The sequence below is a fragment of the Astatotilapia calliptera genome, chromosome 19 (genome assembly GCF_964374335.1).
Source record: "Astatotilapia calliptera chromosome 19, fAstCal68.1, whole genome shotgun sequence".
Lineage (NCBI taxonomy): Eukaryota > Metazoa > Chordata > Actinopteri > Cichliformes > Cichlidae > Astatotilapia > Astatotilapia calliptera.
The window spans coordinates 23148433-23172925 of NC_137440.1; the positions used below are offsets into that span (position 1 = coordinate 23148433).

Here is a 24493-nt window from a genome sequence, read left to right on the forward strand (position 1 = left end):
ACAACATAACTGACTTTTTGGATCTTTGTGACTGACCTACTTCTGCTGATGATACGCAGCACTGACCCTGCAGGATTCCCCCTGATGTGGATGTGATTTGGGTCTGTTTTTTTGGGAAGCTTAAACATGCGCATACCACCTGGTAGTGGGTGTGATGCTGACATTCGGACGACTAGCCGTTTAATTAGAACATGTACATATTTGGACTTTGTACTAGAAAAACATCCTTACTGAGGAGAGCTATGTGTAATGCTACGGCCTATGGCCTATGAATAAAAATGTCTGTATTCCTAAACAGTTTTACCGAGTGTCTTGAGTTAAAGTTGAAAGTTTCCACTTTAATCACATCTTGACTGTATGATCCACTTCGTTGGTGGTGTACAGGGACAAAATTACAAAACATCTGCCACTGTTCAAATACCTAAGGACATAACTGTATTTAAAAAAAGGCTAAATGTTTTTCTGAAGATGGAATGAAGCCTTTGGTTTATATCTGCAGCAGCTTTACTGCGACTACAGGTGGAATCCCATTTATCCAACCTTCCTCCCATTAGTCCTCAGGATTTTAACACAAGTTCTATGGCTGCATGGACAGTCCCTCTGGAGGTTAGGAATGCGGCCTTCCACTGTGCACAGACTTCCTTAATATTACGCTGAACAGCTTTTGGCATCTTACAGTGAAATCAGAATATGACATAGGAAGGTTTAAAAAAGAAAAAGAAAAAAGAAACCACAAAGGTTTTAAAATCTAGAAAAAAAAAGTGAATGTGGTCATTTCACTGTCCAACATAAAATGTTCATTTTCATCCTAAAGAATAAATGAAGACATCTAAACTGGGATTTCTGCTACTACACTGTACAGGTTCCAGACTTAAATCGTATAGAAAATCTGTAGAGAGAGTTGAAGCATCAAGTTGCCTTACAGCAGCTAAGAAAGCTAAAGGATTTAGAGTTTTAGTAAAGTCTCTCAGGTTTGCACACATCTCTCTTGGGTGTTTGGAGGAAGAGCTCTCACCTGACATGTGTGCAAACCTGGTGAACAGCTACAAGAAAAGTCTTACCGCGGTACTTGTCAACAAGGGTTTTTCCACCAAGTACTAAGTTATGTTTTGCTTTTTTTTTTTTCCTGAAAATTTGTAGGCAACTAAAGCCACAACATTACTGTAACATCAGGCTGACTGATTTAACTCAGCGGTCACTGTTAGAATGTTACATTATTAGTTACATGTGACAAAGCCACTTTGCTGCCACAGTAACACACTTGCACATCACGAGGAAAATATTAATCAGCTGACCTGCAGTAGTTGTGGTAAAAACACATTGCTTAAAGGCTTTTCCAAGCATGACATGGGTTTGCTCTTCTAAACCCTACATGTTAACATTGGGATGGTTTTCCTACAGGGAAGTCTTCATTTGAATCAGGCTGAACATCTATCTTCTTTATCATCATCATCATCATCGTCTTCTAGGGATGTACAGTCCCTAAAAACCTGTGACTGGTCAAAGACCCCAGGCAGGAAACCCATGTACCTATAATCCTGAGTAATAATCTGGGTTCAAGTTTGTGACACTCACCTTCTCACGATCCCATTTAACCTACATAGTCTTGTCTAACAAAGCCTAATATGCCCCCAAAAATTAAGTAAGGAAGAAAAATGAATCCAGGTCATGCTCTTTCAGATCTCAAATAAATACAGACTACCCCGGCTTTAATCATCAACTTGACATTACCAATCAGAATTCGATTTTTATTCAACTGAAGATATAAAACCCACGCAACACATCATCAGCAAGTATAGGAACAAATTTATTTCAATTTAAAACAGATACCTTGTCATTATGTTTCTCTCTTAGAAGGCGGCAATGATCATAAGTCATGTTCATGTTTGAATGAGGATCAGGCAACAGTGGTTGAAACAAATACATGAAACACAAAAAAAAAAAAAAAATATGGCAAGAGTTATGTAAATCAATAAATTGATAATAACCAACTGACTGAAACCCCTTCGTAAAAGGGCTCTGCTTCAGTGAAAACATCCAAGCCCTCACTTCCAACACAAAATAAACAGCACATGCAATTATAATTACAGTTTCTTAGAAAACAGCAGATTATCTCCTAAATCTTCGATCTTAAATACAGAATAAAGTCTTCGTGTGTACTTAAATCATGGATCCTTTTAGTCTCTGGTGTGTTTTATTTAAAAAGGGGGACCATCTCGGGTGGTGGCCCTTTTGATAAATGACCACAGCGTTGGCACTTGGAGAGAGAGCCTGGCTCTAGAGAGAGTGGGGTTGGCACACTCAGTATAATACATAATTTACATTTGGTTTACATACAAAATAAAGAGAAAGAAAACAAACAAAACAGCATTTTATACACACACCACTACACAATTGACCTTCGGGTTTCACTTGAGTGAGGGAAATTAAATCAAGTGGTCCTAAAATAGTGTTCTGGTAATGTCTTATCATACAGAGAAAGAGGAAGAAAAAATAAATAAATCACCAAAAAAAAAAAAAAAAAAAAAAGGGGAGGGGGAAATATTTGAGTATGCACCAACTTTACACTGATGTCCAAAAGATACGTTTGATGCCCCTTAGTCCAACAACGAGCCCATGGGAAGGGGGCGCCACACAACCCTGATCGCCCAAACGTGGCAAAAGGAAAACCGCACAGGGCCAGGTTTACCATCTCTTGTTAGTCAAGGCAATGAAAGGCAATAAATAAGTGTTGTAGTGAAAACAGTCTTTTTTGTTTTAACAAGTTAATGCTAAAGACAGGATAATTATTTATCATAACAACTGCCCTCCCCCTTTCCCGCTCATATGTTGAGACAAAAATGTGTCACAAAAATAACATGCTGTGCAACGCTGGCCTGCTAACAAACCCACACCGACAGCCACGTGGCCCTTCACCATGTGCCAGAGTTGAAGAGTCAAGTTCGAAATGGTTCGTCACCAATAAAGCGAGCTGCACTCCACACACAGTAAATAATAACACAACTACTGATAAATACTTGGGGATTTATACAGATTTAGTCATCCCACTTCATTTCCTCCTTAAGACAGCAGACCAAATAGTTGGCTGTCACCGCAAAAGCAGGGTCATTTTCAGCAGACAGAAATGGCCATTAAGAACCACACTGGTGTTGTTTTTTCTTTAAATATATATGTATACATTAATGTTCAGACATTATTTCACCACTTAGCACTTTTGAAGCATACCTACATTTTAAGTTGAACTACTGACTTGTGTAGCCTTTGGTTTCCGCTCATTTAAAAGAAAAAAGAAAAAGAAAACAAACAAGTCACTTCAGAGAAACTGTAAATTTCCACAGACCTCTGCTCTTGGATAGTGGATGAGGATTTCAAGAAACTTAAATGTTAAGGGGCTTTAGAAAAAAAGTTCCCACTTCTCAGGGAATATTTAGTGTTGTCTATGTAATTACATGATAACGCAGCAGAGTCTGACAATGCGGAAAAGTTGCCCAAGTTTATGTGCCCAAGTCCATGATTTAAGAGGTAGCTATCACACGACAACAACAACTTCTACGCAAAGAAAGGCCGAATTTGGAGCAAATCAGACCCCTCTACTGGCTTCAGCTGACAGTAATGGCTGCCTAGAAAATCAACGTCTAAATGTGGACAGGTGAAAATATGCGCACGCGCACACGCACACGCACACACACGCACGCACGCACGCACACACACACACACACACACACACACAAAATTAAAAATAAATTCCTGGCTATCATCTATAGCTCAAATACTCTGGAAAACACACAATACTTGTCCTGGTAGTAGTGTCTTTACTGATAAGTGTTTCTATACTGCACAGGGTGTCACAGGTAACTCTGTGATACCAATGCAAACAAAACGTAGTGAAGATCAGGTTGGCCGTAGGGCCCGATACTTAAATGCATTAAGAAAACTGCTTAGTGGTGGTAAACTCTCTACACACACAAACACCCTGCCTATACTTCTTAAAGCACATACTGCAAGTAATCTCCATTTATAAACACATTAGTATTGGATGACTTGGTTCACTGTGGTCCTGTACTCCACTCCCCACTGTCTGATGCCTTATGCACTGTGATAGCCCTTAATGAGGATGAAGGGTAAGTCACCTGTAGAAAAGGTCAAAGACACTGGAAGGAGAGAGAAGAAAAAAAAAAAAAAAAAAAAAAGGAAGTATATCCATACTTCACTGGCACTACTCACGAGCCAGACCCGTCCCGCCCCCCCCCCCCCCAAAAAAAGAAGAAAAAAAAAATCCAACTATGTTCACACTGTACATTTTCTTAGGTATTCATTACAGCACTGCATCTATAAACAGAAAAATATGAATTTCTTAAAATAAAAAATGAAAATGTGAGGGCTCCTAAAGAAAAACAGGTTCATCATGAATGGAGATGTCATCGCAAGTACAACTGGAAAGGTCTCAATAAGAAAGAGAAAGCAGAAATAAGATCCTTACACTACCAGACATTCATTTTTACAGCAGTTCAGACTCAAGTTAGGCGGAGAGGAAAAACAAACTCAACAAAATCGAAAGCAGTCAAATTATCAACACCTTCAAACCTGGTCCATAAATTAAATAAATTAAAAAAAAAAAATCTTTAATTACTTTTAAAATGATCTTGTCCCCATACTGTGAAGATTCTTTTTTAAACCAGCCCTAGTTAGAATAACTCTAGAGACAGAGCTAATGGAGTAGTGAGGTGTTCTGAGGCTGGTTGGGAGTAAATCCCCCTTTCTTGCGCCCTTGCCGCTTGTTTCCTAAACACCAATCAGCTGCGTGTAGTCCTATTAATCAAGTGAACAAAAATCCATAATCACAGTATCAATACTACCATAAATTCATAGGAAAAACACAAAAGAAAAATATGTATGTGAATACTTTTTTTGTACGTTTGTTTTTTTTTGGCCAAAGATGGTGTACCACAGAGCGTTTCTGTACAGGAGTGTTTTGTGTATATGTATTTACAAACAGATATACACAAACATTTGCAGACTTTAGTGTGTTTTCTGTGAAAGGTTCATAACCACCCCTTCCTCTAAATCACTCAACATTAAGCAATCTTTTTTTTTCTTTTTATAAACAAAGTGACTATACAGTTTAAAAAAAAACAAATTAAGGAAAGTAAACAGAAGCACCTCCCATTATAGGAAGTGTGTCTGATTGGACGGCTGAGTGATGTCATCAGATGTTACCGCATGGATTCTACTCGTGCCTTAGAGTGCGGGCACTGCAGCTTTTTTTGTTTTTGTGGAATTAAGCTACTCGCAGCCCGAGCTGCAGATGTGCTCTGAACACTGATGACATCAGCTCCCCTCCGCATCCGCTTCCACCAATCAGAGCAGAGCCTCATTGAAAGCAGCTGTCCTCTCACCCGCTACTTAGTGTCTCATAATGGGGCATTGGATGGGTACCAGTGGAGCCAGATTCACTGATGATACTTTGGAAGATTGTTCCTGTGAATCCATATAGATAACATCTGGAGGAGGGAAGCATGTGATCAACTTAAACATAAAAAAGAAAAAGATCTTAAAAGGACACCTATTGTCATGTAAATTTCTGGTTGCTTCTTTAAATTTGTGTCGCCTTGCAAAATTTTCTTACAACCACTCCATTTAATCATACTTGTTAAATACATTAAAAAGTGTTTGTTTGTTTTTTTACAAATCTCAGCAATTAACAGATTTTGATTAGCCATCTCCTGCTCCCCTCCCTCCTCCCCCCTTCATGTTTTAAGTGTTTACATATGCATTTACTTCATAATATATATTTTTTTCTATTTTTTGTGATTGCGATGCTCACACTGGTGGGTACATTCATAGACGCAAGATGGAGACAGAATCCTCAGTCCCGTCCCCCACCGAGTCGCTCTGAAGTATCTCTCAGGTCCTCGGATTGTGTCAGAAAATATGGAACTCTGTTAATTCCACACTGGCAGGAGCGTGGAAAGGAGACGACGGAGGATCTGCTCTCGCACTGCTGAAGGTAAACTCCGAAGGGCCAGGGGGTATGATGCCGCTATTCACCGAAACACAGATCCTCTCTAATCAATGATGCCCCCAATACACAAACACACACACGCACTCACACCAAAATCCCCTCCAGTCACTGTATAGCTCGTGTGAAAGGTTTGTGTGCCAGAGCCAGCAGCCGGGGCCAAATCCACACCCACACACACAGAGCAGCTTTGGGAGGACTGAAGACTAACACAGCAAGCTGCCGAGAGGAGGAGGAAGAGGCTTTGGTGAAAGAAGAGGGGCAACGTCTGCAGGTGGGAGGATCTGTGGGTTCACTGTACTGGGAGAAAGGGGGAGAAAAAAACAAACAAAAAAAACGGTTCTGTTGGGGGAGGGATTGTGTGCGTGCATGCGAGCACATCTGCGGCTGTGTGTGTTTGTGTATGTGAGCTGGAGTGATGTGCTGTGTAATGCATGTGGAGCTGACGGCACATTCCCAAAGAGGTGTGCATTTGTGCAGTGGGGGAGGAGATGTGCGTCGCATTTGAGCCCTCACACCAGGTTGTACTCTTTGAGATTGAGCTGTAGGATGGTGTCTTTGACAGCTGCAAACACAAAGCGGATGTTCTCAGTGTCCGTGGCACAAGTGAAGTGAGAGTAGATGATCTTGTCGCTGTCTGGGTTTAAATCCACAAACATCTTGAGGATAAACTCCCGCGCCGCCTGTGCATCTCTCTGGGGACCTAAAATGCAGAAATGGGTGAGGATGTGCGAGTGTGCATTGTACTTCAAGTCACCTTCACAACTTTGGTCCACACTAAGGAAAAGTTGCTTCAAACTGATTTGTGGATTAGCTCAGCTGAGTCAAACCCAGTTTTACTAACGTCACACTGGCACATATGATGCTTATCACTTTAACACTGCTATCATCCATGTCTTTGACAGAATAACCAACACAGTGCACATCTTTAAATCCCTCATCTGAATATCAATCGAAAGCGATGATATTGTGACAAGTCTGATTTCTAGCAGGAACCAAACGCATGTGTCAATCACTCAACACAAACACGTAGATGATCTCACCATCAAACTCGGGAAAGTAGTCCACCAAGTGCGAGTAGGTGATCTTCTCCTCTAGCAGGTCTTTCTTATTAAGGAAGAGGATGACAGAGGAGTTTTGAAACCAGGGGTAGGTAATGATAGTCCTGAACAGAGCCTTACTCTCTTCCATGCGGTTCTGATGAGAACAGTGTTGAGCAGAAACAGAATGTTAATTTGGCGTCAATATTGAAGTCATCTTCAGACTAAAATATCCAGAATACTCTAAATACAAACCATTTGTCGCACTTACCTCATTGTCTGACTCCACCAGGACCTGATCATACTCACTCAGCGCCACAAGAAACATAATGGAAGTGACATTCTCAAAGCAGTGAATCCACTTCCTCCTCTCTGACCTCTGGCCCCCTACATCTACCATCCTGATGGCAGGATGAAGGCGAAGGAGAATAAAAAGTGAAAAAAAGAAGGGGGGAAAAATAAATTGGCATGCAAGTTTGGGTGGCCTAGTTTATGGTAAGTGATTAATGGAACTAAAAGAGTGCTTAGTGTTAAACAAAAGTTTAAGCTCTCAAGAGTCCTCGCACTCTAGCAAGGCATGAGAAGCTTATTCTTACAGATTCTGCAAAGATTTTGAATCCATCAAGACGCATTTAGTGAACTCACACAAGCGTAAATCTTGCATATTCTATGAATTACTAATACACAACTTAATAACCTGGCCTTTTCAACAAGATACACTTCTGTTTCATTCCATTTTGAGTAACAGAAGAACTCTCTCACTGGAGTACATCCCCCTTAAACATTTTCTGCATATGACCTACATAAAAGATTCAGCCTTTCATCCAGGGACCCATCAAAGCATATTTTCACTGTCATTTTTAAGAGACAGCAGAAATAGGCCCAACATTTATTCTGGGTCCTGACCATTTGTTAAAAGATTTGGTCCTATTAACTTCATTTTAAAGTTGCTGAAACAAGAACCCTGATGGATTCAACATCTTCTTTGAAATACTTTCAAGTGTATCAGTGTACAGATCTCTCTATACAGGAAAAACAAAAAACAAAACAAAAACCCACACACAGACACAGATGTGGAGCGTGCACGTGTTTTTGTTGTGTGTGAGTCATGCACGCCACCAGGCAAGCTTTCCATTTAAGACAGACAATAGAAACAGGAAGGAACTTAGGAAGTTGTGTTACTTTTATTGTTTGCTAAATGCCCAAGTTACAAACATGAACCAAAGAAACTACAAAAACAGTCATTCCAGTTATGTCCATACAAGAAATTGTTGCCTCCTCAGTATTGCTAACCCCACCCAGTATGTAACAGGTATTATAGACCACTAACATGCACAGGTGGGTGCATAGGTGAATTTTAACTGTTCAGTAGTCTCATATAGTTAGTAGCGTATTGTGGCATATTCACCTGAAACTCTTTATGGCCCTAGCAACAGTTAACTGTTTTAGTTGATAACAGATTAGTCTGTACTTCTGTTTGTGTGTCATGTTGAAAATAGAAGCTCATAACACATTTTTCACTACTACAAAGCTTTCTCACCCTTCCCCAGTGTGTGCGATAGAGTAGAACATAACAGTTGTAAATGCTTTGAAGCACAGTTAAAGACAAAAAGGACACCAGAGAGACATAAGACAGGATAAAACAAGAGCTGGGGAGGGGGGCGTGACAGAGGACAGGAGGCAGAGCCGAGAGCGTGTTGGAAGCAAAGATATGGAAGGCAATTTACAAAATAAAAAAAAAATTTGCATTTCAGTTTGATTTCAGCACATGTGCTGGCAGTAGGTAAGCCAAAATTTAAAAAAAAAAAAAAAAAAAGTCTGAAGCCAGTCATAGGCATAGCATTTAGAGTCAAGATTAAACCTAAGAGATACTCTGAGTCCTCATGTGGTTTCAGGTTTCTTGAGCTTCTCCTTGACAAGGTCAGCCTTCACTCATCTGGGACTGTAGGTCCCAGTTTCATTAAGCCCCTTTGTGACAATTGATTTAATTAAATCTTTGAAGTCAAGAACATTTGCCTGATGAAACAGCAGATAAATGGCATCTCTCCAATTTATATCAGAGTATTTTCAAGCACCTCTGGATGCACAGGTACTTGCCTTCAGAGCAGTCGTACAAATAAGCTTAAAGTCACAGCTCACTGGTGCCCCCTGGTGGTGGCCCAGTCCACAGTGGTCCACAGAGACCCAGGGCCAATATAGGCCCTGCAGGACCTGCTGCCCGAAATAACATTCCTCCACCGCGGAGAGGACGACCTCGTTTCTTCTGCCAGCCGGAGAGGAAGAGGAATAGAGGAGGTGACCCATTTACAGAGACCGGGCACCAAAATGTAGGACTTTGTTTCATTAGGGGACTGTGATTTGTGTGCATGTGACTGCTGTTCATAGCGCCAGGTAGGTACGTAACTATGGGAGACTGTAAAAAGATGACAACTTCTACTTTTTAATGATTGAAGAGAGTATGGGATGGGATACAGACAAAGAACCCGCATTGATAAATCAAAAGTGTTGAGTTATTTTCAGTCATTGTGAGGAAAAAAATAGATGGTTTATTTGGGACTTGGGGGAGAAGAAAAATAAAAATAAAACATCAAATGAGTTAATGACGTCACGACAAAACATGAATGGACGCAGCCAAAACAGCCGTCTTTCTACCTGAAAATGATGCTTTGCAAGTCGAAGGGGTACTCTATGATTCCTGTAGTGGGGATGCGCACCCTGAGTACATCCTGCTGTGTGGGAAGATAGTTGGAATCTGAAATACGATCCAGATCCGAAAGATAACTACAAACGAGCCAGTCAGGAAAAAGGAATATAAAATAAAAAAAAATAAAAAAAAAAAGAGGGAGGGAGGGGAGAGACAGGAAAACAGTTATATAAAGCGTGGCAGGCAATTACCGCAACACCACAGCCATTCCAGGAAAGTGTGGATCAGTCCTGTTGAAGAAGACTCACAGAAAAGGCCGCATCACAGAAACAAAAAGGTGTTAGTGCCACTGCTCCACCAACACTATTCCCAGAGCTTTGACATTAGCAGTTTATCTTTAACTGACCATGGACACTGAGGTCAAGACATTTGTGGAATATGGTGGTGCAGACAGTGTAGGTGGCATCGGTGACAGCAGCAGTGACTTTAGCAGCGGAAACAGCAGCACCTGTATCAGATAAACAAGGATTGGACAAGTCTGACATCAAGGACAACGGGAAACATATTCCCCTTTGTTTCTTTAAAGGTTAAATTCTTCTGCCTTTCAATGTGCATCCAATTGTCTAATATTTCATGACAAATTCCTGGAGAATCTTTGACATCTCTGCCTAATCCTTCTTTATCTGTACTTTGTTGCTGCTCCCTTCAGTGCAACATGTCTGGCCTTAGGTTCTCCTTTCCCCTTGGGGCCAGAACTAGAAGACGATGCTACACACAAACCACTGATAGCCTCATAGGACAAAGCAATCTACTCATGTTAGTATTGTTTGTCCCAACTTTAATCTTTTTTTTGGAAATAAATGATTCTGAGCTACTTCTTTTACACTGACAGTCAGTGGTTTGTGTCCTCTAGTCATGGTGACGCTGCAGTCCTGGTGCCTTGAGGGAGTACCTGAAGATGACGTTCTCCAGGTCAAACGGGTACTCTATTATACCCGTGGTGGGAACACGGACCCTCAGTACATCTTGCTGGGTGGGAACATAACCCTCCGCAGTCACACGGTCTATATCACTAAGGTAACTGGAGATATACACGAACAGTGTGGATAACACTGAACTGAAGACATCATTCAATGATTTACTTGCATTTCATTCTGTCATACGCATGCTTAAACAAATACAAACCTTACATATTTGATGTCAAACTGCAAACGCATCTGCATGCACACAAACTTGACCTGCAGTACAGAGCAAGCACAACCAGGGGGCACTAAAGAGTGAGCGATGGCCTTTGGCTTTGCACCCTGGAGTCATGTATTGTGACACAAAGGGTGTACACCTTACCAAGTTCTTTTTTCTTTTTTTCTTTTTTTTTTTTTTTTTTAAACAATTACTAGCAGTGCATCTTTTCTCTAAAGACAAATGGCACCGTTTCTAGCCAATCTGGACACAGAAATTGGAAGCTACTGTAAGACTTACTTTAGTGTGTTTTCACTGATGACTGCATGAAGCTCAAGCTCAGGGTAAAATAAGGGGCTCCATAGTGGTTTCAGTGTTTATTCTTATTTAGTTGGATGGGCCAGTGAAATCAGTCTCTCTCCAATAACAAGTCTTTTTTTTCCTCGTACAACTAATTACACTAATATCAATTAAAAGCTAAATAGTGCCATTTTCATGAGAGATTGTCAAATAAACAGGAGATTTTTGTAATTTGTCAGCCAAATTTTCCAGTGGACAAAAGGCTAATGTGCTGCTCTGCCCAGCATATACACTGAAACCCACACAGAACCTGACACCAACCCCACACATCCAACCACACCTTAATTACTCTGAAAATTAGCATCTTGACCTCTGAAGACAACTGTGTCCCTGCTACACACAGTGTCAGTTCCCCCCCAAAATCATGAAATATATATTTTTAAACTTACGTCAGGCTGAACCTAGCTTCGCAGAGAGAAACAATGACCTTGAATTTAGTGAAACAGCTCTTTATATTGCAGCTGCTCAGTCTCACATTAATTAAGCACAGGCACCCCCGCATCATATTTCTCATTTCTTGGTTGGTCTCATTTCATTTTCACATGAGATGAGACCAATGCAACATTTTTAATGCAGGTTTGGGAACAGACTTATTTTTCATTTTAAAAAAAATAAAAAATACATCAGTCATCGACTACACTTAAATTATAGTAATTTAAAACTGATACCAAACAAGATGGGTCTTACACAAGGCCAAAAATAAAATGGTTAAATAGGTGACAAATGTTCCCAAACCAGCATTACAGACAAAAATTACATGCAGCTCATAAATAACATTCTGAAACATTACACAGATACCATGACCATCGTCTGCAAAGCGAGGTGAAAAGACGTACTATTTTGTGGAGTCAGAGAGCTGGTATTCTCTGCGACGGTCGTAGGCCTCCTGGATTCCTGGATCAGCCCACAGGGTTTTAATAGCTGTGATGTATGGTTGCTCAAAACTATTGAGCTTCTCAATGTCCACCTCCTTCACAAGCATAGCATTAGCCTGGGAAGACAAAAGGTGAAGTAAGTAACAAAAGATCTGACATACATGGCCACAACACAGCAAACAGAAATATAGATCTATGTTTTTTAAAAACTACAAGAATTATCCAGTCATTTCAGTTTTCAGCTGTAGACTTTTGATATTTCTGCAAACAGCAGATTTTTTCCACTGTCTGTTTAGACCAAACATCCGATCCCAACCACCCACCTATTCTACTTTTTCCAAAGATAATGTTTCTGCTAGACAAACTAAATGCATCACTTCTTGCGTGCCAGAAGTTCTTTCTTGGAAAGATTTTAAAAAAGACAGTTGGTCAAACTCTGAGAAGAAAGAAAATGGCATCTGCACTGAGGATGTCGTCCAAAAAAAAAAAAGAAAAGAAAAAAAAGGGCTACACTGCTTCAGTTTCACTTTTGACGAACTAATAAATTTCATTCCTGACCCGTCCCTATAAAAGAAAGCAATATAAATAAATCTGCACTAGTCGATTTCTTAGGGAATCTTACAAAATCCTCATTGCACAGAGGCATGGAAGCTCTTTTAAAATAATAAAAGTTAACAGGAGAAAACCACAATAGCCTTTACCCGGTTGTCTTCATATTTGTAGGGGATCTTGAGGTTCTCAGTGGCGCGGATCATGGACTGCATGGAGGTGAAGATGTTTTGATAAACAAGTCGAATGAAGCCTCTTTTATCTTCATCAGAGTATCCAGCTCCATGGATGATCCTCATCTGCTTGATGAAGGTGCTCTTGCCACTTTCTCCTGTACCTGAGCACAAAGACACAGGATCATAGTTACAGTGTGGGTCACACCTATCGTGAGGGTCCCCAATCAAAGCAAAATTGCAACAGTAAGCAGACCGAGGCTCGATCAAGACAAAGTAAAAGATGAATTGGGATTAGTTTGAACTTTAGATCATGCAAAGCTACTCTAGTATAATCCAAAAATGGCAACACCAAACTGGTAAAGAGCACAGTAAGAGAAAGTCTCACATGTGCCAAGGAAACAAAAATCTTAGCTTTCCTTTTAGTTCTCTGACTGAACACAAATTCAATCATACCTGAACATAAGATATCCAGAACTGACAGGTCAACTATTTATTTGAAAATAGCCAATGGCAGTTAAGGATAATGAGCCGATGCCAATGCTCTGCCAATAAATTTGTGCAGTGGAAGTTGATAAGTCTTCTGTGGACTTCGAGAAAACATTCAACTGTGTCCCTTAAGGTGTCCTGTGGGAGTATGGGTACTTGCTTGTTGTTACCAACCAATTCCTCCATGTTCATCTGTCCTAAGAGTCTGGTTCACATTGGTACTTCTACCGCTGACGCCATGCTTCTCAGCTGGAAAAAGGGTGGACCACCCAATCTAAACTCGAGATGAATTTCTTACCCAAGTGGAAGAATTAAAGTAACTTAGGACCGTGTGTAAGAGTGAGGACTGTGCAGCGGGACACCAACTGATGTATTGCTATAGTATCAGCAATGATATGCAAGTGGTGCCGATCTACTGTGGTGAAGAAAGAGCTGAGCATGGACATGAAGTTGTCAATTTACAGATCAACCTATGTTCCCACCCTCACCAATTACTATCAGCTTGCAGATACGAGTGGCAGAAATCAGCTTCCTCCAAAGAGTATCTCTGCTCTCCCTTTGAGACATGTTGAGGAGGTTGATTGTTCGGGAGGAGCCGAGATTAAAGCTGCTAATCCTCCACATTGAAATGAGCCGGGTAAGGGGATGCCTGATGTGCACTTCCTTAGGTGAGGTAAGGTCCTATAAGGAAATGGCCTGGGGATAGACCCAGGACACATTAGAGCTCGCTGCTGGGTACGAGAGCTTATAAATTACTCATCACAGTATACACTACTACTTAGTCTACATTCATATAAACGTGGCAGACAAGAAGTGAGAAATAACAGGGGAGGGGAAAAAAAAAAAAAAAAAAAAAAGGCTCCACAAAAACCAAATCCACAAGACAAGATGTTATGGTTCGCTCTTCATGTGTCACCGCCACAGCAATGAACTACCAGTGTGTTACACACAGAAAGCCGCAAAGATTTTAACAGTAAAAAAACAACAAGAAGAGGAAATATATTGTGAATAAAATCGCATCTGTTGTCACTGAGGTGTTAATCTATATCACTACCCAGTCCTATTCGATGCCACTGAACTGTCCCATTTTCATATTGAAAAATCAGACCCCTCATTTCTGCCAAGACCCAGAGCCGAACCTGTAACATGAACTCAGACATGCTGCAGTCCGTTTTTCTGTTTAGTTACTTGACATTCGAGGTAATTAATAGGATAGACAATGTTTTTCTCAAAATTATATTAATACGGGATGCTCATACGAGTCCTTAGTCAACTTGTTATAAAATCCCTTGACTGACATTCCAAACTGATTAACTAAACTCATTAGGGGTGCACATATGTCAAAGCTTCTTTGTCTAGTGTCAGGAAGTTGCTCCACAGTTTGCCAAGTAAACAATTCAAAAAATATTTCTAGGGAAAAAAAAAAGGGGAGGGATGAGTGAAGGAAATATGAGCTAATTTAATGAAGACAATTAAGACAGTTTGCCCTACTATATCCAGCATCTAACAGTGAACTGCCTCTGACAACGACCCCTGCTGTCATCTTTTGGCAAAGGGCGAAACTCACTCAGTGATTCTTTCCTGCCCTCCTGATTCCATATTTGGAAGTAAAACTATTACAATATTTCAAACATCATAACAGCCAAGATAAAATGTACCTTTTGATACCAAAACATCCCTGATTTCACCGTCAGAGTCGCATACTCTTCCTTCAGTTAAAGACAACAAAAACAACACTTTAAGCCTTTCTATATCCCGAAAAAAATTAAATTAAAAAAAAAAAACAAAAAAAAAACCCCCCACTCGATTGGTGGTCTGTTAGGCCTAACCTACATTTCACAATAGCCCTCTAAGGTCTGCATACTGCCTAAAAACCTTACCCTCAGGCCATGAAAATAAATAAATATTAAAAACAAACAGGCTGATGGCATTTGAGTTCTCAGTGATATCAAACAGGATCCAGCACATCAATGATATCTGCAGAACTGAGAGGGAAAGACGAAAGACGTGGGAAAAAAACAAAAAAAAAAAAACAACACACATAGGCTACACTCATCTCACCACCACCTACATTCAAGGTTTTTGAAGAGCAGCCATATTTCCGTTACCATAGCAACCCCTCCTCTGTCTCCCTCTTTTTGCGTTCCTGTGTTTTCTTTTTTTCCTCTTCTTTTTTAAACCCCTCCCATCCGCCCCTTCTCTCTCTCCTCTCTTTCGTAGCAGACAGTAAATATAACTGCGAGCCCCTCAGGCTCGCTCTGTGCTCTTCATATTTTGGTTCACCGCAGAGAAGAAGGGCCTCGGTTAAGCAGAACATTTGGGATGGGCGGGAGAGGGGGTATGGTCTGAGGTCAGGGGGTTCTGACACCTTAGGACAGTGAAAGGAATGGGAGAGATAATCACTTTCCTGTCAATGGAGAAGAAACAGCTTAATCTCAAAAATATATTTCTTATATCTAAAGTCTTTATCCATAAGGGGAAAATGGCTCTCCTTCATCCAACAAAATGCCCAATTTAGGATAACAGACTAGACAGGCTTTATAGTTCAGTGGTTTTTTAAAAAAAAAAAAAAAAAAAAAAGCAAAAAGCACCATCTTCATTTCTCCTGGATGAATCAATGCACTGCAGTGAAAGCTACACGCTGGTCGGCCTAACAAAAGAAGTCAAACACAGAGAGCGTATTCTTTGCAACAGGGCTGCATTGGCAATGACTGCAGACCGGCTCACCGAAGGAGCAAGAGGATCACTCTCCAGCCTAATGTCTGATTTATTTCTCGTGACCCCATCACAAGATCTCCCTCCGCTGTGTTCCCTTAACTATCATGTCCCTCTTTTCCCCAGACAACACACTACAAGCCTCTGTCCTCGCTTTTTCCTCCCCAAAAATTGTACTAGTGTCAGCCACAGCCATTTCCATGCCCTCACCAACTCTTCCCCACTAACACGCCCCCACCCCTCGCTCCCCTCATAACCTCCCTGAGGCAAGAAATATGCCTCGCCATTCTCATCCCTCTCTGTCAAGAATTTTGGATATTCATAACTAGAATCCATCCATTCTTTTTTGGTAATGACCTAGAAAAAGGAGGTCACCTTTTAATAGCTCACGCGCACACACGCGCGCGCACACACACTGAGCTCTCTTCTAGGTACTGTGAGAGAGAGCCAAAAAGAAAGAGTGGAGATTGTGTCCCAGCGCAACAGTGCAAGGTACACTACACAGCCCACACACACACCAACACTACTCTCTTCGCAGAACCGATGAGCTTTGTTCCAAAAAACCAAAGTCTCACTCGAGGGTAACCCGATGACAATAAGCACACAACAAAAACTTGCTCTCAACACCCAAATTACAAAGAGGCGCTGAAATGATAACAGTACGCAAGCAGTACAGCTCCCCATCAACTAAAAAGGCAGCAAGCACTACACCTGTATATTCCATTGCCAGGATAGCTTTCATAAGCCTTTACATAACGCAACTGATGTCAGCTTGTGACACAACCCCTGATAGACTTGACACACTGCTGTCTTGGTGCAGCAGTTTTGGTTGAGCCCCGGCGTGTGCGCGCACACCTACACGAAGGCATTGCTTTGTTTACACAGTCTGCTCATCTTATAAATCTCCCAGCCTGCTTCAAACGCAGCCGCCACAGGGCCTTGTTCACAAGCGTGCCCATTTCTGCTAAACCTGACCTCCCCATGCAAAACGAGTCGCTGCTTTCGATGAACAGGAAGTCATCGGCATTGCTGTAAATTTGCATGCAAAAATGGTAAATGGCCTGTATTTATATAGCGCTTTACTAGTCCCTAAGGACCCCAAAGCGCTTTACATATCCAGTCATCCACCCATTCACACACTGGTGATGGCAAGCTACAAAAACACACACGCCAAAATATAACTGTCCATTGCTATGAACAGCACATGTTTATCTGGGTTTATCAACGGTCCTTTCAGTCAGCACGTGGCAATCAAATCTCAGCACAGAGAAACCGTCTGCATAAACACAGTCAAGGTTAAGATACTGACAAAACTGGCATCATGTAGGCATTATACGTTTTTGTCAGCACCTGGGAAAACTTTTAAAAAATGAGAAGGCTAAGCAAAAATGTAGCGAGGGTCTTAAGCTTTCACATATTCATCTTGGAAATTGGCCTCTTTCAGGCGTACAAAGGAAAGGGACTGAGCCAAGGCAGCCTGCAGCTATGCAACACACACACCACCTGCCTAACCAACTGTGGACACACACACACACACACACACACACACACACACAGATCCTGTGGTCAACCTCAAGGCATGGATGTTACCTCCACTGTGATGTCCCATTTCTACCCCCTTTCCCTGCAAAGACTTCAAAAAAAGGACACAGCAAGGAGGGCCATTTCTCCCTGTCAGATATATGGTCGCTTGCTCTGTGTTCATTGTGCTTCCTTCCGTCAGAATCTCGGTATAACTCTACGGGCTTTGAGCCGATGCCTCTGCATCTGCCGAGTGCTCCGCGTACGTGGGTGTCGGAGCTGTAAATCGAACATGCGTGCTATAAGCAAGCGCTGCACATAATACACACACTCTCACGCGTCTTCATCTCACCATCTTAGGATGGCCTTGTCTGTTTACCAGTGTGTATGCAATGAGTGTTGAGTGGCAGAGTGCGAGTGGGTGAGCAACAAAAATGGCAGGAAAAAGAAAGAATAAAAGAAACCTCACTCGACAAAAGATTCAACACTTTGCAGGAGTATTTTTTTTCCCTTTTTTAAATCTACAACACACAGTGTGCTCAGCTGCTCCAACTAAAACCAGCCAAATCCTTGATATTGATATCGCTTCTTAAGCTGTGGTTCTTATTTTAGGGAATCTCATCACAGACCGAGAGAGAACATCACTCTGTCCACACATGGGCAGTAAACGTATGCCACGGCTATTTGCTACAATTATTTAACAAATCCACTTTATGCACAGCGTAAGCGTGGCACAGCCTTCCAAATCCAACTCGAAACAGAAAATTGAAGTGACAGAAGTTGAAACGTTGCGATGAGGGAGAAGTGTGGGCTTTACTGTACGCGGCAGCTGGTGGGAGTAAACAGGAATGAACATGCCACTCTGTCACCACAGAGAGGACTGAAGATGCTGGCAGAGAACAGAAAGGCAGGCTACGTACCCGTCCTGTCTGGGGACTGTGGGGGGGAAGCAAGCAGTATGTGGGACAGCCTCCATCTAGCCTCAAATCTCTAGAGAACCTGCCATGACCCTCTTTTAAGAACGCGCGTGTGTGTGTATACTTTCATCTGCGTGCTAGAGAGCAAAATGTGTAAAAGACACGGTGTCATAGAGCGAGACAAGGAACGTGTGCAAGGCTGGCTGAGAAAACGGTAAAAGGAGACGCTATCCAAGTTCGACGATGGTGAATTTGTGCATACGTACGTCTCTGTAAAAGATTTAAACTGGGCATCCTAACCAGGCAGGAGACAGAAAGGTGCAAAATTATACAAAACATAACATGTAGCCTGACATATACTGCCTCATCAACTCATCCCACTGCAGTTTTCTGAGACCTGGCTGTGAACCTTTTCTAAAAGACATCACATAAACAAGACAGAAAAAAAAAATGAATGGAATGACGTCTGGGTGGATTTCTCTTTCTCCTTATATCTGTCTTCTTTACACATTCACAAAAAATATGATGGAAAACACTGAAAATAACAAAAAATGTTTTGTCAAGTACAGTTTGGGGTCTCCCCACAGAACGTACGAGGCCTTAAAGATGTTTAGTGAGAACTGCTTTTGTTTTCGATCTTTTTTCTTGCAAGTAGATGCGTCAGTCTTGCAGGCGATGAGATAAAATGAAGAACTGTCAGAGAGAACAGATTACCAATTGTCGCATTTTAAGGGTTTTTAATCGTGCATATTAGTTTATCTTACATCTCTGTGGAAAATTAATCGCCTAAATATGGTAAACAGATTTTTCGAAACTCTCAGATACGCAGAGCACGTCTTACGTCGACCTTCATATTTAAAAAGCGTTAGATCTGACCATGATAAAGGGGATTTGAGGAAAAGCTGCAGAACTTCACATTCACTGGCATTAAAGCCCCCCCGAAAAACTGTGCGCGCGCACACACACACACACACACATCCATCTAGGAATCCCTATTGCCATATATGATCAAAATAAGATGGCTTGGCAGGAGAAGTAAGGTCAGCAATAAATGTGAGCCTAACCCTTGATCCCCTTCCTGGTTCAATCACACTGCTCATCTAAAAAGGATGCCTTAACCTGGTATAACAAGATGTACTGCTGACACAGGAAAGAACAATGAAATCACTGAGTACTTGGCAAACGACTTAAACAATGCCTGGAATGATATGCCGTAGAGAGGGCCACAACTTTTTGGTGTCAGAGTTAACTTTAGCCCCAGCCAGACTTAATTTATTTTTAAGGATGTTTTTCCATAATCAGGCACATACACAAATGCCAACTGACAGCCTGTCTGGGAGTTTGAACTCTGAAAAAAATCCTGGAAAAGCACTTTAGGAAACCTTAAAATGTTTAACCTAACAGCTCACTTTACTGACCGTTTGCTTGCTCCAGCAGTTTATTTACCCGATGCAGCAAAAGCCACAGCTCTTAGTTCACTTTGTTTTGACCAAGTAGAGGCAAACCATTGGTCTGTGGAGCAGGAAGCTGTCAGTATGGCCTGATATGGCACTATGCAACAAGCAGCCACACTGTGGTACTGCTGCAGCCCTGGAAGAGCGGTTATTCTCCGAGTTAGCAGTTTAACAATGATAACATTTAACCTCCCTGTATTCTTAGACTGGAAACTTTGTGCTTGGGTCGGGTGCAAGATGTAACCAAGCCACATAACTGTTCTGGCACATCCTGCCAGTAAGCGAGTGGCACAGAAGGAGGGTGGACTGTCATTAGTGAGAGGAAAATCAACGCTGTTACAGGAATGCAATATGCAGTTACAGTAACATCAATCTAGAGTTAAAACAATTACAAGACTTTACCAATCTGCATTATGTGGTTCCAGATCTACAACAAACATGAGAAGCTGCTACAGCGGTTAGCACAGTTGCCTCGCAGCAAGAAGGTCCCGAGTTCAATTCCAGGCTGGGGACTTTCTGAGTGGAGTTCTTCTTGCATGTTCTCCCTGGTTACTCCACAGACATGCACGGGGCTGGGTTAACTGGTGATTAGCCAGTTATTATTAGACTAAATTAGCTGTAGGTGTGAATGTGAGCAATCGTTCATCCCTCGCCCTTTGACAGAGTGGTGACCTGTCCGGGGTGCCTCTCACGCTATGACAGCTGGGATAGGCTCCAGCCCAACTGCGATTCTGAATTGGATAAGTGGGAGAAAATGGACTGATGGAAGGATGGAAGGAAGACCTTACTGGTAACGGAATCATCTTAGACTTCTGGGCAGGCAAAAATCAATTTTAAGATTGGGCTTTAGGACGGTAATTTGCCAAGTATTTGCCGTTTCTTATGTCAGGCTGCATTTCATTGTCAGTAAGCTGGAGTTTTCTTGCACGCAAGAACAATTCATCAACATTTTTTTTCTGGTAAAGAGTCTGCTACTTTGTTTTACAGAAGTCTCAAGCATCTTCCTGACTGTACTGGACATTTGATAAACAAAATGTACAGTAAGCCTGGGTAAATTAGACCCCATTTACACACACAAAAGTTACATTTAACTTGCAGACCTGATATTTCCGTCAATGTAGGGCCAAAAATCACTTCATTTTTTAAATACACAAGGAAATCTGCTGCACTATTATGTTAAAGCTCAAATCAGCAAAAAGGTTGTGTGATATTTTACCTAATAAAGCATATCTACTAATTTCATGTGTAACGCTGCAGGAGTCTGCAGTTGCACATTATATATTAAAGCTAAAGCTGTGCACACTGAGCCGTGGGGTAGAAGATCAACTGACATGTTGAACACATCCCGTACGTGCTGAAATCCAGGGTAGCCAATTACGAAAAAAAAAAAAAAGGAAAAAAAACAACAACTTCTCAATCATGTGAGATGGTGCTCAATATCATTCCACCTCTCCTGTGCAGTTTCTTGGCAAAAATTCCCCAGACTGTTCCCAAAGGTCAAGGCTGGGCTTTGCCACAGCAGGTTCCTGCGATCAGTATGTACAAGCTGGTAAATGAGTGCAGACTGTAAGGAGCCTTATAAAAATAAAAATAAAAAATTAAATAAATAAATGCAGCCATTTTGAAATGCGATGGTTAAATGTTCAAAAACGGAGACCGTCTCCATCCTCCACTGAGGTGTGGAGAGGCCGAGATCGCACGGAGTGTTGTGGGCTTGAGAATTATGCCAGGGGATAATAGGAGTCAGTGACACCTTAAAAAGTCTGAGCAGCAGATGTGTTTAACCAAGCCTATTAAAACCAGGACTAATCCTGCCTTACACGTCCTTATCCAGCCGTCCACTGACAGCTTTAGCTTGCACAGGACAGTCCACTTACAGCGTGACTGGTTTCCATTTGCGCTTGCTTTCAGTCCTTCAGACTGATGCACCCATAAAAGTTTGTTTAAAAGACTGCTGTTAGAATCAGCTCCATTAATCCAGCTCATCACCAGGCATGAGTAGCAAACGCCCCTTCTCACCTGCTCACCTTGGCAGCCAGGTAGAAGAACGTGCAGCAGAGATGAAGATGTACGACACACGGCAAACTATGTCCCATCAATGGCCTACTTTACCTAGTTGAGGTACTCACCAGGGAAATAAAAAGGAGACACACATGTCAAATAACCAGGGCTGCTTTTAGTGAGCGTGAAATGGGAGCAAACGTTTTGAAACTAAGGATGCAACCTAGATAATTCCAATTGTCCTAAAAAGGGAGATTCTTTTATCACCCCCCTCCCCAAGCTCTTACACCAAGCATTAGTTCAAGTAGCCATGGAGGGAAGGGGGTGGGTCACATAATGGACAAGAAGTTAGTCTGTTATAATATGGTAGGTAAGCGAGTACATTCGAGAAAGCACAGTCCACTGTTCCCTTTTGTGTCCACAGAACTATGAATCAATGCAGTACAGAGCAACTTATCCAACAGCAGCTCCCACCTGCCCACACACTTGCTATAAAAATAGCTAACCTACTCAGCTAGACTCCAGGATGAGGGGGCCAGCCCCTCAGTATCCTTGTCCTCTGCAAGTGTAGATTTGTGACACTAGTTACTCATTAAATAATAACAGAAATGTAACAATGAATGAGTGGGCACCATACAAGGTCTAGCTGAGGGATCTGAAAGGTCTTCCAGTTGTACAAATGTTATGCAACCTATTGAAATCAACTCAAAGCCCCCCTCCTCCCCCCGATTAAATCAAGTGGCCATCTTCACAGTTAACCAGCGCCTGCTGACAAACGACAGTAGCGGTTTTGCAGCTGGGAGATGAATCAGACAGTCATAACTTAACATGTGGTCGCCTGCAAACGGTGACATCTTCGCAACTTCGATGCCAAATGAGCCTGTTGTCTGCACGCCAATGCAAAATCCACACACACACACACACACACACACACACACACACACGAATAAAGAGACGGATCCGCTGGTTAGGCATGCCATGCAGATTCACACCTGCACACGCCAGATAGCCAAATCCAACGCAAGTTGCAAAAACAAGCTCTGCATTTCGGAAAATCATGCCATAACGTTTACTCATAATCACACCAGGCTTCCAGCTAGCAACCTTAACTAGCAGCATATCTGCTAGCATCGCCAAGAAGGCCCAAGGAGGTTGGCTGTCCACATAAACGACACAAACATGGCTATTAAAAAGGGCGTTTGGGATTTAGCATGCTACATACCGAGCAGCAGTAATTTCAGCTCTCTCCTGGAGTCTCGCTTGTCTCGGCGGAGTTGTTTGTCAATTTCTGCATTGATTCGTTTCGACTCCTTCGCCTCTTCGCTCAGGCAGCAAGCCATCATGGACTCCAGAGTCATCCCCTCTGGTTTTTGGCAGCCCGGTTCAGGCGGGACCTAACGAACACTTGCCCACGGTTTCAGCTTCTCCCGAACCCCGGTTTCCTCGCTTCTGTCTCTAGCGAGGAGGAGGTGGTGGTGGTGGTGGTAGTAGTAGTGTCGGACCGGACGAGTGGATGGATAGGACTGGGGGAGGGGGTGGGGGTGGGGGGGAGACTAGCCAAGGGGCCTCGCTGTCAAGTTGTCCCCCCGGCCGAGAGCAACTGCGACTTCAACCGGGCGATCTCAGCAAATCACGGGAGATTCGGACAAGGAGGAGGGAGCCAGGAGACGGTGGGGCCTCCCCGAGATGCTCTCAGCCTGCACGCCTCTTAATACAGCTAATATTAAAATGACTCCAGCTGCCACAGATTAGCTACTTAATACCCGTTTATATCATTAACCCCTCGTGTGTCACTGGGAGATCCAATTCTACCCTTCTTTAATTTAATCTTCTCAATCCGCTAAAAGTGGTTTAAGACCGCAGAGTCGCCACATCCGAACCCGTAACAGCTGATATCTGTGCACTCTCCCCAACGCTAGATAAGCCCGTTTAGTCTGTAAAAGTAAAGACCCCTTGTCAGCAGGCTAATATTAGAGTGGTAATCTATATTGCACTAGCCACACCGCAGCACTGCGCCTATTTTCCGAGTAACTACATCAGCTAACGCTGGCTAAATTAGACGTAACGACTACGGAGGCTGCCCTGCTAGCCCGCTAGCTCACTAAACAGCGCCTCGGCTAAAATGTGTCAACCCGCAGTGATTGAAGCAGCAGGCTGCTGGTTGAAGGAATTTGACTGCCTAGCTAGCAATAACTACACAGCAGCCTATTACATCTTGGCTCATTTTGACGATAAAATAAAATGCTACGACAACGACCGAAAACAAATCTGAAAAACGCGTGCCGAGCCGGCGGCTTTTGCTAGAAATATATTCACTTCAAGCAGAAAGCTTTCGGGTCGTTCGTCGCTGGAACTAGGTGGGCACACAACAGGATGATGCCAAGCGAGGAGGAGGATACAGTAGTGTTGACTGACAAACGGCGGATTTCACCAAACAGGTTCGTGGCAGACCAATTGAATGAACGAGGCGGGTCTCTGGGTGGGCTCAAGTTAGATCCATGAGATGCAGATGCAGGCTAAACCTAAAAAGCATGACCAGATAAAAGCTGTTTTTTTT

The 24493-nt window shown here is 42.3% G+C and overlaps 1 protein-coding gene across 3 annotated transcripts; it reads right to left on the reverse strand.

Moving 5' to 3' along the window:
* Positions 1-1789: 1789 nt before the first annotated feature.
* Positions 1790-24483, reverse strand: gna11b (guanine nucleotide binding protein (G protein), alpha 11b (Gq class)). Of its 3 annotated transcripts, XM_026151405.2 has the most exons (8): positions 23159-24483; positions 12819-13003; positions 12079-12233; positions 10656-10784; positions 9712-9840; positions 7331-7460; positions 7063-7216; positions 1790-6722 (listed from the first exon to the last, which is right to left on the reverse strand). In XM_026151405.2, exons 1-8 carry the CDS (start codon positions 23292-23294, stop codon positions 6532-6534), a joined length of 1209 nt encoding a protein of 402 aa, XP_026007190.1. In that variant the 5' UTR covers positions 23295-24483; the 3' UTR covers positions 1790-6531. The 3 variants fall into 3 exon arrangements, with proteins under 3 accessions (XP_026007190.1, XP_026007191.1, XP_026007192.1); XM_026151406.2 differs by lacking the exon at positions 10656-10784; XM_026151407.2 differs by lacking the exon at positions 9712-9840.
* Positions 24484-24493: the final 10 nt, after the last annotated feature.

Coding starts and splice junctions, on each gene's coding strand:
- gna11b (XM_026151405.2), bottom strand. CDS start 23,294: ATGACTCTGGAGTCCATGATGGCTTGCTGCCTGAGCGAAGAGGCGAAG. Junction 9,841..10,655: donor CTGGAGAACGTCATCTTCAG/GTACTCCCTCAA, acceptor GCTCGTTTGTAG/TTATCTTTCGGATCTGGATC. Junction 6,723..7,062: donor CTACTTTCCCGAGTTTGATG/GTGAGATCATCT, acceptor TCTGCATTTTAG/GTCCCCAGAGAGATGCACAG.